General features: G+C 38.6%; 5 protein-coding genes across 5 annotated transcripts; 3 read left to right on the top strand and 2 right to left on the bottom strand.

Annotated features, from left to right (window-relative positions):
* The first annotated feature begins 90 nt into the window (after positions 1–90).
* On the top strand, positions 91–1630 carry Adf1_51 (uncharacterized). Its single transcript, XM_011194063.3, has 3 exons — positions 91–699; positions 764–966; positions 1023–1630. The coding sequence occupies exons 1-3, from the start codon at positions 392–394 to the stop codon at positions 1565–1567; spliced, it is 1056 nt and encodes a 351-aa protein (XP_011192365.1). The 5' UTR covers positions 91–391; the 3' UTR covers positions 1568–1630.
* Positions 1631–1963: 333 nt separating this feature from the next.
* Positions 1964–2487, bottom strand: LOC105218463 (protein PET100 homolog, mitochondrial). The gene has a single exon (XM_011194062.3). It carries the CDS (start codon positions 2364–2366, stop codon positions 2121–2123), a length of 246 nt encoding a protein of 81 aa, XP_011192364.1. The 5' UTR covers positions 2367–2487; the 3' UTR covers positions 1964–2120.
* A 796-nt stretch (positions 2488–3283) lies between these two features.
* LOC114804734 (facilitated trehalose transporter Tret1-2 homolog) lies at positions 3284–4906 on the top strand. The gene has a single exon (XM_054234023.1). It carries the CDS (start codon positions 3459–3461, stop codon positions 4818–4820), a length of 1362 nt encoding a protein of 453 aa, XP_054089998.1. The 5' UTR covers positions 3284–3458; the 3' UTR covers positions 4821–4906.
* A 1280-nt stretch (positions 4907–6186) lies between these two features.
* On the top strand, positions 6187–7833 carry LOC105218462 (facilitated trehalose transporter Tret1-2 homolog). The gene has a single exon (XM_011194060.3). The coding sequence runs from the start codon at positions 6305–6307 to the stop codon at positions 7664–7666; it is 1362 nt and encodes a 453-aa protein (XP_011192362.2). The 5' UTR covers positions 6187–6304; the 3' UTR covers positions 7667–7833.
* Positions 7834–8146: 313 nt separating this feature from the next.
* On the bottom strand, positions 8147–9307 carry LOC105218461 (uncharacterized). Its single transcript, XM_011194059.3, has 2 exons — positions 9173–9307; positions 8147–9023 (listed from the first exon to the last, which is right to left on the bottom strand). The coding sequence occupies exon 2, from the start codon at positions 9011–9013 to the stop codon at positions 8444–8446; it is 570 nt and encodes a 189-aa protein (XP_011192361.2). The 5' UTR covers positions 9014–9023; positions 9173–9307; the 3' UTR covers positions 8147–8443.
* Between the last annotated feature and the right edge of the window lie 7474 nt (positions 9308–16781).

Below are 16781 nucleotides of genomic sequence, written 5' to 3'. Positions count from 1 at the left end.
TGTTGATACTTTCGTTACACAAAAATACAAATTATATGCAAAATATACTTATTTCTTGAAGACAAAACTTTTAGGTTCATTTAAATCGAATACCATTATCCGGTATCTTAAGTAAAACTACAATGTTTCTTACGTTTATGTGCATAGCGGCATCTACCGCGCAAATGAATACCGCTAACAATTATGTGACGTCAATGTAACTTTATGATTATAGCGAAATTCCTCACGGTAGTATTTTTAATACGGAGCTACGTAAAAATTGTCAACAAATTGCAGAAAATGATAAACAAACAACTGCCATCTATATATGCGTAAAATTAATAGAACTTTGTGTCTAATTCGGTGAAAACTAAATTCTAACTATACAATTTTACACTATTATATATTGAACATGACTGGCCATCGTGCGTTGGAAGACTCCGATATGGCATTAATTGAACGTGTAAAAACGACACCTTCATTGTACGATCCTAGGAATCTAGATTTTCGTCTCGCCTATCGAAAGGAACAAGAGTGGGAAGTAGTTGGTACCATGATTGGGATGACAGCAACCGAGGCAAGAAGACGTTGGACTTGCTTACGTGATCGTTATTCGCGCGAACTAAAGCAATTGCGTTTGCATCCGGACAAGAACGAGTATGGTAATAGTCCCTTTTTCCGTCAAATGGATTTTCTGCGTAAATTTGTGCGAAAGCGAAGGTTGCTATAATTTACGAAATAATTCATACTAAATTTTTATATATTTTGAAATCTTTTACCATAGAAATCGCCGACGCAATGGATTTATTGAATATGAAAATCAAAGTCCTGAAGGCCAGAAAGTAAACAAAGATAAGCAAAACATACATAAAATGGATGAAGAAGACGACTACAATTTGGAAAACTATGATGAACAATCAGAAACTTACGGTGGCAAAATTGATGAAAACACCATGGAATCGGAAGATTATCCAGAATTTGTCGATGGTAAGTTTCTTTGGAGTTTTATTGCATTCGGAACTTACTAATAATAAATGATTTAGTCGACGCAGGTGAAGATGTTTATGAAGAATGTGTGGAAACACCTATTACTGAAACGAGTGTCAAAAACCACTTACTTAATCACGCCAGTATCAACGTGAATACAAAACAAATGGTTGCCCCTATCATAACTACTGCGGCGCCGCCAGCTCATAATACAAACCATGCAATATACAATGCAATATACACTACTCCCTCGAAAAATCAAGCGCCACAGCAGTTGTCGGTAAAGGCAAGCCCAGCTACCGTAGCACAAGCAATTCAATATAAACAAACACATAACGTGTATGCTAATTCAACATCACGACCTCCACAAACACATTTACACAATCAGTTAGACACCAATATGTATTCAAATGTACCAGCAGCAGAAACGGAAGATGATCTTTTTGGTAAATCAATAGCCGTGTACTTAAAGCAATTGTCTCGTCGTCATAAAATTAAAGCCCAAGTGGAGATGTTTCAAATACTTGAAAAGTATATTGAACTAGAGGAGAGCGCAAAAGCACGAATATCAGCAAATGCAGCAAATATTAATAATGGCTAGAAAAGTTATAATCAGTTTTGTTGATCTATACTGAAATATATGCGTGTGCACTTCCATTAAAAAGGGCAGCTTAAGTAAAGTTTTTGAAACGCATTAATATTTTTCGTTTTGACTGTATAATTTCTTCTGTTATTTATCAAAATGTTCTATGCATATTTAAGTTGAATTAAGTAAAAATGTAAAAAATAGTCTTAAGATTTATAAATATGAAATTAAAATATGCATAGTGAGACGTATGCTGCAGTTAAAACTCCCAAAATTTGTGTAAGGTCTGTGTTAAATGTTGGGTAATGGGATTTTTTGAGTAAATCTTACATGCCGGCACGTATAAGTGACGATAATTCATTTACTTGGAACGTTGTTAAAATTATTTCCGCAGAATAATAAAAATATGAATTGAAATGATAAAAAATTGTTTTAATTATTTTCTAAAAACAAATATTTAATGTTTATTACAGATAAACAATGCAACTTAAAACAAAAAACAAGCATAACCTTATATAATATTAGAGTATAGCACACTTCAATTATGGTAACTATTAAAATGTGATATTTATTTTTCACGTTTCTCTATATCCTCTAATGCCTTTAGCATTTCTTTATCTCGTTTTTCCCGCACATCTCTGATGGCTTTTTGTATCTCTTCCCGGTGACCTAAACTTTCTGGTGGATAGAGTTCACGCCTGGTCTTCGTCACCCATTCCTCGAAATAAGCCGGTTGATTGAAGATGTGAAACATGGCCACAGGAAAGGACATGTAAAGCGTCATTTTAAAAACTTCCAGTTGCCAGCCACCCATTTTTGCACTTCTTTTTAATCTAAATTAACGCGCGAGCAAAAATTTCACCAAAAACTACAAAGCAATAAAAATTTGTTAAAATTTCAGTGATCAGCTGTTTATTGTACACTATTTTGGGTTATTTTATGGTGCGGCATTGCCAACTATATAAAATAATAGGGAAATTTTAGTTATATTTAGACCGAGGATATCCAAAAATCCGGTCCGAACGGTGAATACATTTTTCTTTAACGCTGTCCGCATCTACAGTCTGATCGGCGTATTGCGTTATGTCGTCGACGTATTGTAGGAGTGACTTCTTGATGATACAGGGAGTCGGTTCGAGGTCTTGTAAGTGGCCAGCAACGTTTATTTGTCCTTTCTCCAAGTGCTACCGGCAAGCGACTTGTTGATCTTGCTGCGGCTCTGCACTTTGGTCATTATCGCGTATATATATGGAGTACAGACAGTCAAAGAGTAACACCCATATGTGCAAGACTCCTCGCAAAGAAGAATCAAGAAAGTTTAAAGAGGTAGTCGTTAAATTTTGAACACATGTCAACAACTCCATTCAATTAATTAATTAATTTTAATTTAACTCGGTAGAATCCTTCAAGTAGAACCTACGGTCGCAATAATTACTTCCGCGGAACGGTTAATATTGCCAAAATTTGTCAGTGTAAATTAACGGTACCGTTATTTACGAAACTTTGTACTGGCGGCTATTGAACTTAACGAGCTGAAAGCTCAAGATTGCGACTGTCTAACTTTCATAGTAATCGGCTATAAAGCCTCCCCTGCTTTTGTAGGGACTGTATTTATATGGTATTAGCGTTCTATTACTCTGACGACCACATAACCTAACATAACCTACTCTGACGTCATGTCTAAAATACTTCAACCGTTTTCTGTTGGGTTAAACGGAAAGATATGCCAACTTATTATTCATTCATCAGTCAGTTTGGAAAAAATAATTTCTTTGAACATTTTCAAAAACTGCAATTCTACATAAATAACATTACTACGTAAAACACAAACGTCCATATAATTTAGCATACAAAAAACATATATATTTTGTATTATATATACGCAAAATTATAAATACGCGACAAAATGGCCAAAGTCTATCGTCAGTATTTTGCGGGCTTGGCTGCGGCTGGTGGTGCACTCGCTTGTGGCGCGGTCATCGGTTGGTCCTCGCCAGTGCAAGAAGAATATACCAGCGAGAATGATTATGGAATAACATTCACGACGAATGAATACGCCTGGACTGGCTCTTTAATGACTTTGGGTGCCGCTTTTGTTTGCTTCCCCATCGGAGTGCTCATAACATTAATTGGACCGAAATGGACTATGCTCCTTATGGTTATACTCTTCGAGATCGGTTGGGCATTGATGATATTTGCGCAAAATAAAATAATGATATTTGCAGCACGTGTTTTGACCGGCATGGCAGGCGGTTCCTTCTGCATTTGCGCACCAATGTATTGTACGGCGATCTCACAAAAGGAGGTGCGCGGCATTGTCGGCAGCTTCTTTCAGTTACTCATAACCAATGGCATTCTGTTTGCATTCGTTTTCGGTGGTTTCACAAAAGCTTTCATTTTCAATATCATATGTAGCATACCGCCAATCATTTTCGCCGTGGTATTTATATTTTGCCCAGATTCACCGATTTTCTTAATAGCCAAGGATCGCGTGGAAGCAGCACAAAAATCAATGGAATGGTTGCGTGGCAAAGATTTCGATTTCAGCGCCGAATTCAATGAAATGAAGGCAGACAATGCAAAACTCAAGGAGAATAAGGTGAATTTGGGTAAAGCGCTGTGTCGCAAAGTCACACTCAAAGCTCTGGGCCTGTCCATATCTCTGATGATACTACAACAATTTTCGGGCATTAATGCAGTACTCTTCTACTCCTCCGACATTTTTAAGTCTACAGCCGGCGATTTGGAGCCACGATTTAGCACAATGATTATAGGCGTGATGTTGGTGGTGGCAACAATTGTTTCCTTGTTCATTATCGACAGATATGGTCGCATACCGCTCTTATTACTATCATCCGTTTTTCAAGTGATCTCCATTTCATGCTTGTCGGTGTATTTCTTTATGAAGGAGAAGGATGAAAAATCGATAGAAAATTTGGGTTGGCTGCCTCTACTTAGTATTTGCATATACATCTTAATGTTTTCCGTCGGTTTCGGTCCCGTGCCATGGGTGTTCATGGCTGAGGTCTTTACCGAGGATGTCAAGGGTATTGCCGGTTCGATATCGGCCACGACTAACTGGGGATGCGCTTTCATCGTCACTCAAGTATTCCCAATTTTAAATAGCTCTATTGGTGGTGGTGCTTGCTTCGCGATTTTCGCCATTATTTCCGCTGTGGGTGGAGTTTACATATATTTCTGCGTACTAGAGACGAAAGGAAAAACGTTTGCCGAAATTCAAGCCGAATTGGAAGGAAAGAAAGAATAAAAAGCCAAAGGCATAAAGGATTTAAGAATATCCAAACTTTTAAACAAAATAATAAAATTTGATTTCTTATTTGTGGATTTACTCAATCAATTTGAAAATGTTCTCTCTATTCTGTATGTCGGGGTTCAATCTGGATAATTAAGAGTTTAATCTGCTACAGTATTCAGCAGACTGATCGCGCGGTAGTTAGCGCAGATTGTGGAATCACCTTTCTTGTGGATAGGGCAGAACACACTTCGATTCCAGTTGATGGGCACGGGTTCTTCCATATTTGGCGGAGAAGTTGATACTTGTCCACTGTCAGATCCTCGGCGCCGTGTTTGAATAGCTCGGTCGAACCCGCGGCTTTGTTGTTGCTATTTGAACCTCATTATGGTCAGGTGGATGTACAACAACATTGTACATTTACGACTGTGGGCTCTGATTCTATTTCCATGCTTCCGAAAAAGGGTCATGTTTCTGTTCGCCAGCTCGCGTACGCAGGATGGCGCTGTAAGCTGCGTTCTTTTTTAGAGTTGCGGCGCGACACTCGTCGGCGTACTAGTGATTTCGGCACTGATGGTGATCGCCAATGACCTCTTCAACGGCGGTACGGCCTAAGTATTATCTTATAAATTAGTAATATGTTCCTTTTGTTTTTATGTGATATTTCCAAGAGTGCCTCTTATCGATTATAATCCCCAGATACTTTGCACCTGTAAAGACACTTGAGGGCAAATCTTGTGTCTGAGGATATAAGGCTCTTGTATGGACTTTCCGGTATCGATGGCAATGTTTCATTTGGCGAGCCACGCTTATAGAACATTCAATTGCATCTGTAGTTTTCTGGAAGCAGTAGTAGGGTTGCCGCTTGATGACAGCAGTGCAGTATCATCAGTGTAGGTTGCCGCCATGGTGGAGTTAGAGTTGATCCCTGGAAGGTCTGCTGTATAAAGAATGTAGAGCATTGGTGATAGTAGGTGAGTTCACTTCACTCCAGCAGGTCTCAAATCCAACTCAGCATCACGGCATTTAACGTGGATCGTTCACTTGTGATGTTCCGGTTTTCCGGTCTTAAGCAGATCTCAGCACATTTGCATTGCCATGGGAAATGACAAAGACTGATCATTACTTTAAAAAGCTGACAATCATACTGAATACGTTTTCGGAAAGCGCTTTAGGTACAACCCTATTGTCGTGTGTTGCGAACTGCTCAGCTTTCACTGCATTGGTCCTGCACCAGGCAGATGAGCATCTGGATATCGGCTTATTGTTTTGTCTAGTTGCATTCTAAAGATTGTTTATTGGATCTCCTGGTTTGGCAGCAACCAGAAGGGAACCTGCTTTAGCTCCTATACTAATTCAACAGTCACTTTGGAAAAAATAATTTCTTTGAACATTTTCAAAAACTGCAATTTTACATACTTATCATTCTACATAAAAGCTAAACGTCCATTTAATTAAGCATAAAAAATATATTTTTTTTGGTGTAAATTCAAGAATAAATGGCAAAAGTCTATCGTCAATACTTTGCGGGCTTGGCTTCTGCTGGTGGTGCTCTGGCCTGTGGCGCAGCCATCGGTTGGTCCGCACCGGTGCAAGAAGAATTTACCAGCGAGAATGATTATGGAATAACATTCACGACGAATGAATACGCCTGGACTGGCTCTTTAATGACTTTGGGTGCCGCTTTTGTTTGCTTCCCCATCGGTGTGCTCATAACATTAATTGGACCGAAATGGACAATGATGCTCATGGTTATACTCTTCGAGATCGGTTGGGGACTGATGATTTTTGCGCAAAATAAAATAATGATATACGTAGCGCGCTTTTTGACCGGCATGGCAGGTGGTGCCTTCTGTGTTTGCGCACCAATGTATTGTACGGCGATCTCACAGAAGGAGGTGCGCGGCATTGTCGGCAGTTTCTTCCAGTTACTTATAACCAATGGCGTTCTCTATGCATTCGCCTTCGGTGGTTTCACAAAAGCTTTCATTTTCAATATCATATGTAGCATACCGCCAATCATTTTCGCCGTGGTATTTATATTTTGCCCAGATTCACCGATTTTCTTAATAGCCAAGGATCGCTTGGAAGCAGCACAAAAATCAATGGAATGGTTACGTGGCAAAGACTTCGATTTCAGCGCCGAATTCAATGAAATGAAGGCAGACAATGCAAAACTCAAGGAGAATAAGGTGAATTTGGGTAAAGCGCTGTGTCGCAAAGTCACACTCAAAGCTCTGGGCCTGTCCATATCACTGATGGTATTACAACAATTTTCGGGCATTAATGCAGTAATTTTCTACTCGACAGAAATTTTTAAGTCTACAGCCGGCGATTTGGAGCCTCGATTTAGCACAATAATTATAGGCGTGATGTTGGTGGTGGCAACAGTTGTTTCCTTGTTCATTATTGACAGATATGGTCGCATACCGCTCCTATTACTATCATCCGTTTTTCAAGTGATCTCAATTTCATGCTTGTCGGTGTATTTCTTCTTGAAGGAGAAGGATGAAAAATCGGTAGAAAGCTTGGGTTGGCTGCCTCTACTGAGTATTTGCATATACATCTTAATGTTTTCCGTCGGTTTCGGTCCCGTGCCGTGGGTGTTCATGGCTGAGGTCTTTACCGAGGATGTCAAGGGTATTGCCGGTTCGATATCGGCCACAACTAACTGGGGCTGCGCTTTCATCGTCACTCAAGTATTTCCAATTTTAAATGGCTCTATTGGTGGTGGTGCTTGCTTCGCGATTTTCGCCATTATTTCCGCTGTGGGTGGAGTTTATATATTTTTTTGCGTACTGGAGACGAAGGGGAAAACGTTTGCCGAAATTCAAGCCGAATTGGAAGGAAAGAAAGAATAAAAAGCCAAAAGCATAAATGTAGAAAGGATTTAAGAATATTCCTAGAAAAGATTTAAGAATATTCCAACTTTTATACAAAATAATCAGATATTATTTCTCAACGTGGTTTTACTTATACAATTTGTACATTTTTGCTTTACGAGCAAAATACATTAATATATTTTGGACTTGCCAGTTTTATTCAGTGAAGATATTATAAATCTTCGTAGGGGTAAAACAACTGTAGTCAAGCGTTTATCGCTTCAAGGGTTGGTCTCAAGGGGAATTAGAAGGCTGTCACCGAACTTTTTAAACGAAGAATGGCATAGATAAACCGTAAGAGCTCTTCGTCCTCCATAAAATTTACCCGGTTCCACAAAAACAAGCACCTAGGATTGGTCATCTAAACTGAACTAATTAAACTGGATGATGATTCAGTAATATGTAGTTGGCCCCTCGGCTTTCGTCGCTCGCTTGTTCTACACAAAAGTTCAATTCAGCTTATTTGGATTTTTACATTTAATTTTGTCTAATTTATTGGTTTGGTGACATGTAAATTATGAATTTAGTATGAAAAGAACGTAACTCACAAAACCTTGACAATTTAGGTCGATGAGCTGAGCAGCATTACAACGCCAATTCATCGACGGTTACAAAAACAAATAACCATTCGGCTCAGTTCATCGAAGGATTGATTTTGAAACACTAGCAGGCCCATCGACCTGAATTTGAAGAAACATTTCAGCACACATTCACAAAACTTTAGTCTCCTCCACATTCCTCACTGATCCCAAACCGTCAAATAGCGACACCTTGACGCGTCATTTGGTTGTGGAACCAGCCAATGCGCCAGCTAGTCGCCTCCGGATAATTGTACTTGCGATCAGGTGAATGCTCATAACGCAACGCTAAATAGGCACCACGCTGACCACTCTTCAGGAGCTCACGCTCGTTGGCTGGCACCGTTTTCATGGGACCCTTAAATACGCCCATAAATTTCGACTCATCCTTAGACAGATCGTAGGCGAAGTCATTGGATTGCGGCTTTGTTTGTCGTACGCGCGGTCCCGTCGTGATGAACGAACGAAAGAGTGATGTGCGTCCGTTGACCGCGGCTTGTGTGCTAAACCGTTGTCCGCCGAATCCACCCTGGTTATACGTGTTGGTGCAACTTCTAGTGGCCTTACTTCCTTTACTTTGGTCGTAACTGCGTCGGCTACTGCAGGAGCTGATGCTGCTCGAAGTTGAGTTGATGGATCGTGTGGTGGTTGCGCCGAAACTCGTTGAGGAACGTGTAGTTTTGTGCTTGGATGTAGATTGTGCTCTCAAGTTGGTTGTTGTGTTTGGACCTTTCAATTTTGTCGCCATCTCAAATGAGCTAATAAATTATACGATAAGTTAGTCTACAGCGAAAAAACTCATAAAAGAAATCAACTTTAAATACGAAAAATAAATATTCGGATTTGAAGTGGCAATTGATTTTTTCTTTGTAAAAATATACCAAAACAGAAAACTGAATTTACATACAGTGGTGATTCTATAGGCAGCTAGAATGAGGGTTGACTTATATAGAGCTCGTATCTAGAAATACAATACATCTTTGAAAGGTCTTGACGTAACCTAAAAGACGACGCTATGCATGATTAGTTTGGATATTGCGTTCAACAGTTATAGACGTGTAAACATCGAGTTCACTAACGCCGAAATTCACGCTATTTTAAAGTTTTTCTTTGTTAAAGACAAAATGGTGTTTTGGGGGTTGGTACTCTATCACTTCGAACTGCGAAGGAATGGTTTCGACGAATCAGAGCGGGTGAAAACGACACCATGAATAAGCCAGCATGTGGAATCTCAAGACATCGCCCAGGAGATGGGAGTTAGTTACCAAACCATTTTTAACCATCTGCAGAAGGCTGAATACACTTTATATTTGGGTGCCGCATGATTTGACGCAAAAAAAAACTTTTGGTCCGAATCAACGCCTGCGATGTGCTGATGAAATGGAGCGAACTCGACCCATTTTTGAAGCGGATGGTGACTGACGATGAAAAATGAATCATGTACGACAATATAAAGCGAAAACGGCCGGTGAACAGTGGCCAAGCCGGGATTGGTGGGATTGGAAGGGAACCATGCACTATGAGCTGCTCCCATATGGCTAGGCGTTAAATTCTACCATCTTCTGCGAACAACAGGAGCGCTTGAAGCAGGCGATCGACCAGAAGCGTCCAGAATTGGCCAATAGGAAGGGTGTAGTGTTACACAATTACAACGCCAGACCATACACTTGATGACTCGTTAGAAGCTTCGGGACATAGCCCCAAGTGATTACCATCTGTTCCTGTCCATGGCGAACGCCCTTGGTTGTGTAAAATTGAACTCAAAAGAGGCTTGTGAAAAGTGGCTGTCCGAGTTCTGCGCAAATAAGGAGGAAGGCTTCTACGAGGGAGGTATTATGAAGTTGCCGTCTAATTGGAAACAGATTATCGAACGAAACGGCGCATATTCGAACTAAATCCGATCACTTTAACACATTTTATAATATAAAGCATTGATTAAAGAGCAAACAAGCGGAAGGGAGATATTTGCCAACGTAATATTTGATACTAGCTGACCCCACAGGCTTTGCCCTGCGTGAAATTATTTGTTTTGAAAAGGAAAGAAAGTTGAATTTAGATTGTATTGAAAAGCATTTATTTGCGATTTTTCTACATTTTTTTTTCAATGTAACGCAGCAAAACAACATTTTTTTTTCCGTTCGGGAGCGTAAATATACAGAGAAGATGGTTTTTCAACTCGTGAACACTCCACATATAGCTGATCGTATGAAAAACATGGCATTTCCAGATTTATGCCACACATTTCCAGCGACTGTCTGTGTGACCTGTTGATTGACATCGCAAATGCAAGTTTCAGTGGAAACTAATACGTTTGAACTGAAATGGCAAATCGTTGGAACTCAGAGGAATTGGTGGAATCAAGCATTCTGCCCCTTGTAAGTCCATTTCAAAATTCTTGCAACTATCACATTATTCGATAGCTGCGTCACAATCAGGGTTCAATTACACAGTTTCGACATAATTACATAATAATGACGAATCCAACTTTAAGATGTAAATGATTCGGCGGCATGTCAAGCAAATCCAACAAATTTAGAAATGCAACACACAAATCTCACTTGAGACATTCAATTCATCCGCCGCTGTTGATTTTGGAATAACAGGAAGTATTTGTCGAAAATCGCCAGCTAACGGTATCATTGCGCAACCAAAGCGACGATTATTATTCCACAGATCTGTCATTGTTCTGTCTAGAGAATTGCACTTATCTCATACTATCAGTTTACAATTCTTCAACACTTTTGCCATAGCTTGCCTTGCAAACAGGTGTTACATTGATTTGAATGTTTAACGGAAGCTTCAGTGCCGAAGGTGCCGTTCTTCCAACTTCTAGTAACGTTGAAGCAATTTCAGTAGATGCGAGAGCCAACACAATTCCATTTTGAGATCGTATTGGTGCCAAAATCAATATTATCTGTTCCGCCGTTGTTGTCAACTTAAATATAATTCTTTTATTATTATCTTTCTAGCAAATTTTCAATATTTGTTTACTTTTTCCCTGTACTTCCACGTATATTTCAATACTAAAACAAATAAGGAAAGGCTAAGTTTGGGTGCAACAGAACATTTTATACTCTCGCAATTTATTGCTATAGTTTTATTAAGATATCACACAATTTGACCCATATATTCGGCATAAAGTCCAATAGAATAACGAAAATCATCATATATAGTAACATATATTAGTTATCACAAAAACGTTACTCATGGACTTTTTAGATCATTAAAAGAGAAATAATTCTTTCATACATAACTTTTGTGTATCTTGAACCTCTTTGGTAGCGCAAGGAACGGAAGCCCTCAAAGATAAATAATTTTCCCCCGTTTTTTACACATTTACCACTGTTTCTTCGCTCTATCGCTATTGGTCGCAGCGTGATGCTATATAGCCTATAGCCTTCCTCGATAAATGGACTATCCAAAACAAAAAGAATTATTCAATTCGAACCAGTAGTTTCGGAGATTAGCGCGTTCAAACATACAAACAAACAAACTCTTCAGCTTTATAATATTAGTATAGATTACTGTGGAGCCTTAAGACCTGTCCTCTTTCTTAACTTATCAGGTATTTCCTTGATATAACGCTGATTTCAATATTTCAATTTGTGTATTATTCACCACCAGTTGGACCAAGGTCAAAGGTTACGACCTAGGCTCATGAATTAGTGTATAAATTGTATTTGAAGAGTATTTGAATTGAATTATACATTGCGTATACGTAACATTATACGATCCAGGTTCTGACGAAAACTTCAGTTTTAACTTCATCTAAGAAACTTAAAAATCTTCCTTCCGAACCAGAGTATTCTTCACTTGCAATATAAGTTCCATCCGTCTCGATTACATCACGATAATAAACGAATAATCGTAAGCCTACTTCAACCTATCGAATATTAAAGCCTATAAAGGAGCTTTTATTTATGTTTCTTGAAATATTTATTAATCTCATATATGCGTAGTATTTGCTTAAACTTTTCTACCGCTGTGTGTGCGTAGGAGCAGCGGGATCATTCATAATATTTGTGGTTGCGGTTTGCTATGATGAGTTCCTTTGCTTGTTTGCTTCATTAAGCGGTGTCAACAACAGCATATAGAGTAACGGCAACTTTGCGGCAACAACCAGTGGCTTTAATTAAAACGTATCCATCAGATGTTTATGACGCTATGCATGTACACGTGTTTGTATTTAAATAGATAAAAGTGTGTGTATGGGTGTGTGAAAGCAGAGTTTTCTTTTTCTGCTGCTAAAAATACCGCTGATTGTGCGGTTTGCTGTGGGATTTCAAGTATTTGTGCAAGCGAAATTATGAGGTATATAATACACTTATATATAATACTCATTTGAATATATGTAAGTGTGTGATATGTTAAAATAAAATAAATTAAAAAAATAAATTAAATAAGATATGAAAGAATCATTAAATTAGGAGATTTCATACTTCCGATTAGATAGCTATAGGCTGTGAGATCTTCCTATTCAGATTCTCGAGGCTTGATAAGTTATAGTCCAATTTCGATTATTTTTTTTTGTTTTTGGGCACTAGTTCTGCACAGGTTTATTTCATTAACTTCAGATGCTATTTTAAATTGAGTTATATAGAAATTATAAATGGTTATAATGCGGCTTCGACTATCATCTTTCGTCTATCAACTCCATTACAGATATACATCTGGAAATCAATTCACATCATCATTATGATATATATGCACAGGTTTCCGAGCATATTCCAAGTTGCGGTTAATGCAATAGACCAGTGTGTGGAATTAAATCTCCAGCCCTACTACTGTAGTGAATCCATTGTTATAATAAGTGACAGTGACAGTGATGTACAGTCCCTCTTGCCCCAAGAGGGTATTTGCAGACCCAAAAGTATATCTATGAGGATTCTTGTACACCTAATTTTGGTACCGGGACACAAAGGCATATTAGATAATGAACTAACTGGCGCACTAGCTCGTTCGGTAGCGGCAATTAGATTACTGGGTACTGAACCTTTCCTAGCAGTAGGACTTCACACAATCGAGGAGATGTTCTGTAAATAGAAGAGGCCGGAAAGAGAAGTGTACTGCCAGCGAGCGGTCAGTTTTCGCCAAGACAAAAGGCTCCCGGGGATATTAGTGGGACTTTATACAGGTCACTGTAAACTTAGAAAAAAATTTGGGCATCATCTGAGAACCGCGCTTTTCTGTGACATTGAGGCTGGAACTTCGGTACATCTATTGCCAGGGTGTGCAGCCCTTCAGAGGAGCAGAAGCAATATCTTGTGTTTCAAGCGGCGAGCGCATCGACTTTCTTACCACGAGCTCTACATTAGGATCAGTCATAGTATTAGGAGTTGTTTTAGATACAGGGGAGGGCACAACAGATCATTTATCTTATCTATATTATAGGGATATACTTATCACGATTAATTTTAGGTGCTACAAACAACTTTTGGGTGGACAAATCGATTATATTCTCTTGCAGTAGTAAAAAATAAATAATACTATGTAAGGATTTATTCCTTTGAAGACGAACAAATTATTTATTAATACCTAATTTTTTGTTTTTACTCCCGCAACAAAGTTGCTAAAGAGAGTATAATAGTTTTGTTCATATAACGGTTGTTTGTGACACCCAGAAATAAAAGACTTAGATATAGGGTTATGTATATCAAAATGAATGACGAGTAGTGTTAAAATCTGTCCGTGCAAGCGATAACTTGAGTAAAAATTAAGATATCTTAATGAAACTTGGAACATATGTTCCTTGGCACCCTGAGGAGGTTGCAATGGGCAAAATTGGTCCACTGCCACGCCCACAAAATGGCGGAAACCTAAAACCTATACAGTGTCATAACTAAGCCATAAATAAAGTTCTGGAAGTAAAATTGGATGTAATTTTTTTGGGGAAGTGGGCAGGTCCCGTACACAAATAGGTTTTTTTGTATATATCTCGTAAACCAATAAAGCTATATAAACCAAACTTTCTACAGTCGGTTCTCTTACGTACCTCACCATACACCATGGAAATAGTTGAAAACGGATAATAACCACGCTCACCTCCCATACAAAGGTTAGGTTGAAAATTACTAAAAGTGCGCTAACTCACTAACGGAAAACATCAGAAACACTAAATTTTACAAGAGAAATGGCAGAAAGAAGTTGCACTCAGATTTTTACGAAATGGAAAATGGGCGTGGCGTCACCCACTTATGGGTCCAAAACCATATCTCAGGAACTACTCGACTAATTTCAATGAAATTCGGTATATAATAACACATATAACACACCGTCCATATAACTCAATTTTGAATTCCATCTCATTCCTTCACTTAATATTATATACATAAAGGAATCAGCCGAAATCGGACTATAACTTTTCAAGGCCCCGGATATTGAACATGAAGAACTTGGTGGCTAAGGTAAGGTGGTCACCGAAAATATCAGTAAATCTCTCAGATTTCTTATTTGAATACAGTGGAAATCGTTTTCTTCTTAAAAAATTATTAAAAACGGATCATAACTTCCCTTAGCTCCCATCTACATAACTATATGTAGGCTTTTCGAAAATACGGTGGGCTTTACTCCGCATATATCGGTTAATATGTGAAATATCTGAGCCAAATTAAATTAATCTTAGATATAATGTATGTTGGTAGTGGAAATGAGTGAAATCGGTTCAGGAATTATTTCAGCCTATATACTATGTATGACGATTTTCGTAATTCTATTGGACTTTCTGCCGAATATATGGATCAAATTATGTGTTATCTTAATAAAAATATAGCAATAAATTGCGAGAGTATAAAATGTTTGGTTGCATCCGCACTTAACACTTCCTCACTTGTTTTTATATCAATTATTATTGTGCTATTTAAAAATCTATATCTACTCCATCACCCGACAACTTTCTAATCCACAAATATTTACCACAGTATGTTTGTGAAAACTTTTGCTGAGCATTTCACAACGCAACCACAAATGGAGATGACGTTAAAAAACAGAATAACTATAATAATAATAATAATAAAATAACAATAAAAACTTGAATATGTAAATGTCAAGCATACTGGCTCTCCCGTACTCCCTAAGCTGGCAACGACTTTGTCTGCTTGTCTGCTTTTGCTTAGTATTTGCTTAGCTGTCTGGTTGGCTGTCACTTTGGCAGCTTCTATGAACGTCCACGCTCAAAACACATATTTCACTAAATTATTATGCATACGAGTGTATTTTTTGCTTGCGGCTACTCACACATGCATTTATGCCGCCGCAAGGATTACCACAAGCAACCCGGCATTTATGTATATGACAAAGTGTGCATGCAACACAGGCGCTCACATGGGTACTTACGATTATATGTATATAGAAATGTATGTATGCATGTGTGTGTGTGTGTGTTTACAAGTAGATAAACAAAATTTATGCAGTATCAATTCGACGCACAGTCTGTCATTCGCTCTGCCACTGGCTTTAAATTAAGTACGCTTTGGTTTATTTTTTTTTACACTTCGCTTTTTGCCCAACAAATTGTCGTCTATGATCTTGTTTGCTTGTTCGCACGGTCGGTTGGTTGGTTGACAGCACGCCAGGGCGTATGTGGAACTTGTGAAGTTATGCAAATTCTTATTTCGACCGCACGATGCTGACGATATTGTCAGCCATTTCAATGCCACCCGGTGTGCGGCGCTGCCAACGCACATCCTCTGGCGGCAGTCGCAATTCATATGCTTACCAACTATTTATAGACATATACATATATACATGTATGTAGGTGTGTGTGTGTGGTAGTCGTGTGTGATTTTATTCAATTTACATGCATGTGTTTGACTCGTTTTTGTGCGCAAAGTGCAAGGTACAAGGCACAAGGTTGCCGGTAATGTGCGAGTGATAAAAACACGCACGCAAAAGTATAAGTGGGACTTTCAAATTGTATAAATTTCTAAAAACTATTTTGTACTACTTTTTACAACCACCGAAGCACTCACCACCCACAAAGCGACATAGTTGGCTGCCGAAGTGCATGTCAGTTGTTGGTGGAGCACCACAAAAATCCTATGCGAAAAAAGTGCGGAGAAAGTGGTGGCAGAAGTGCGCTTACAACTCATTTATGCCTTCAATTCTATATGTGTTGGCTGTATATGTGTGCGTATGCCTGCTTGTCTGCTTTGACACATTTTCTTTTTGTTGACAGTTTTCGTTTGGCTTTCGGCATTACGTAGCACGCTTTTTTCACTTTATTGCCCCTAAATACATGCATACATATATGCATGTGTATGCATAGCCTTGTTAACATGTAGTCATAATGTAATTTTCTGCTCTCACACACACACCTACAGAGACCTGGCCGTAGTATTTGTAAGTGAAACGTGTGGTTATTGTGGAGATTTCAATGTTTTTAATGTCTGACTTTGCGTTTTACTTTTTTTTTTTCATTTAACTTGTACTGACATGCTGCCAAATTCAAAGTGTAACCAAGGCAAAAAAGTGAGGGAAAATAGAAAAAGTGATAATCAAAGAGTTTTACTTTTTAATGC

The sequence above is a fragment of the Zeugodacus cucurbitae genome, chromosome 6 (genome assembly GCF_028554725.1).
Source record: "Zeugodacus cucurbitae isolate PBARC_wt_2022May chromosome 6, idZeuCucr1.2, whole genome shotgun sequence".
NCBI classification, from domain to species: domain Eukaryota; kingdom Metazoa; phylum Arthropoda; class Insecta; order Diptera; family Tephritidae; genus Zeugodacus; species Zeugodacus cucurbitae.
The sequence above is the reverse complement of the archived record's forward strand: the minus strand, read 5'-3'. Positions and strand labels throughout refer to the sequence as shown.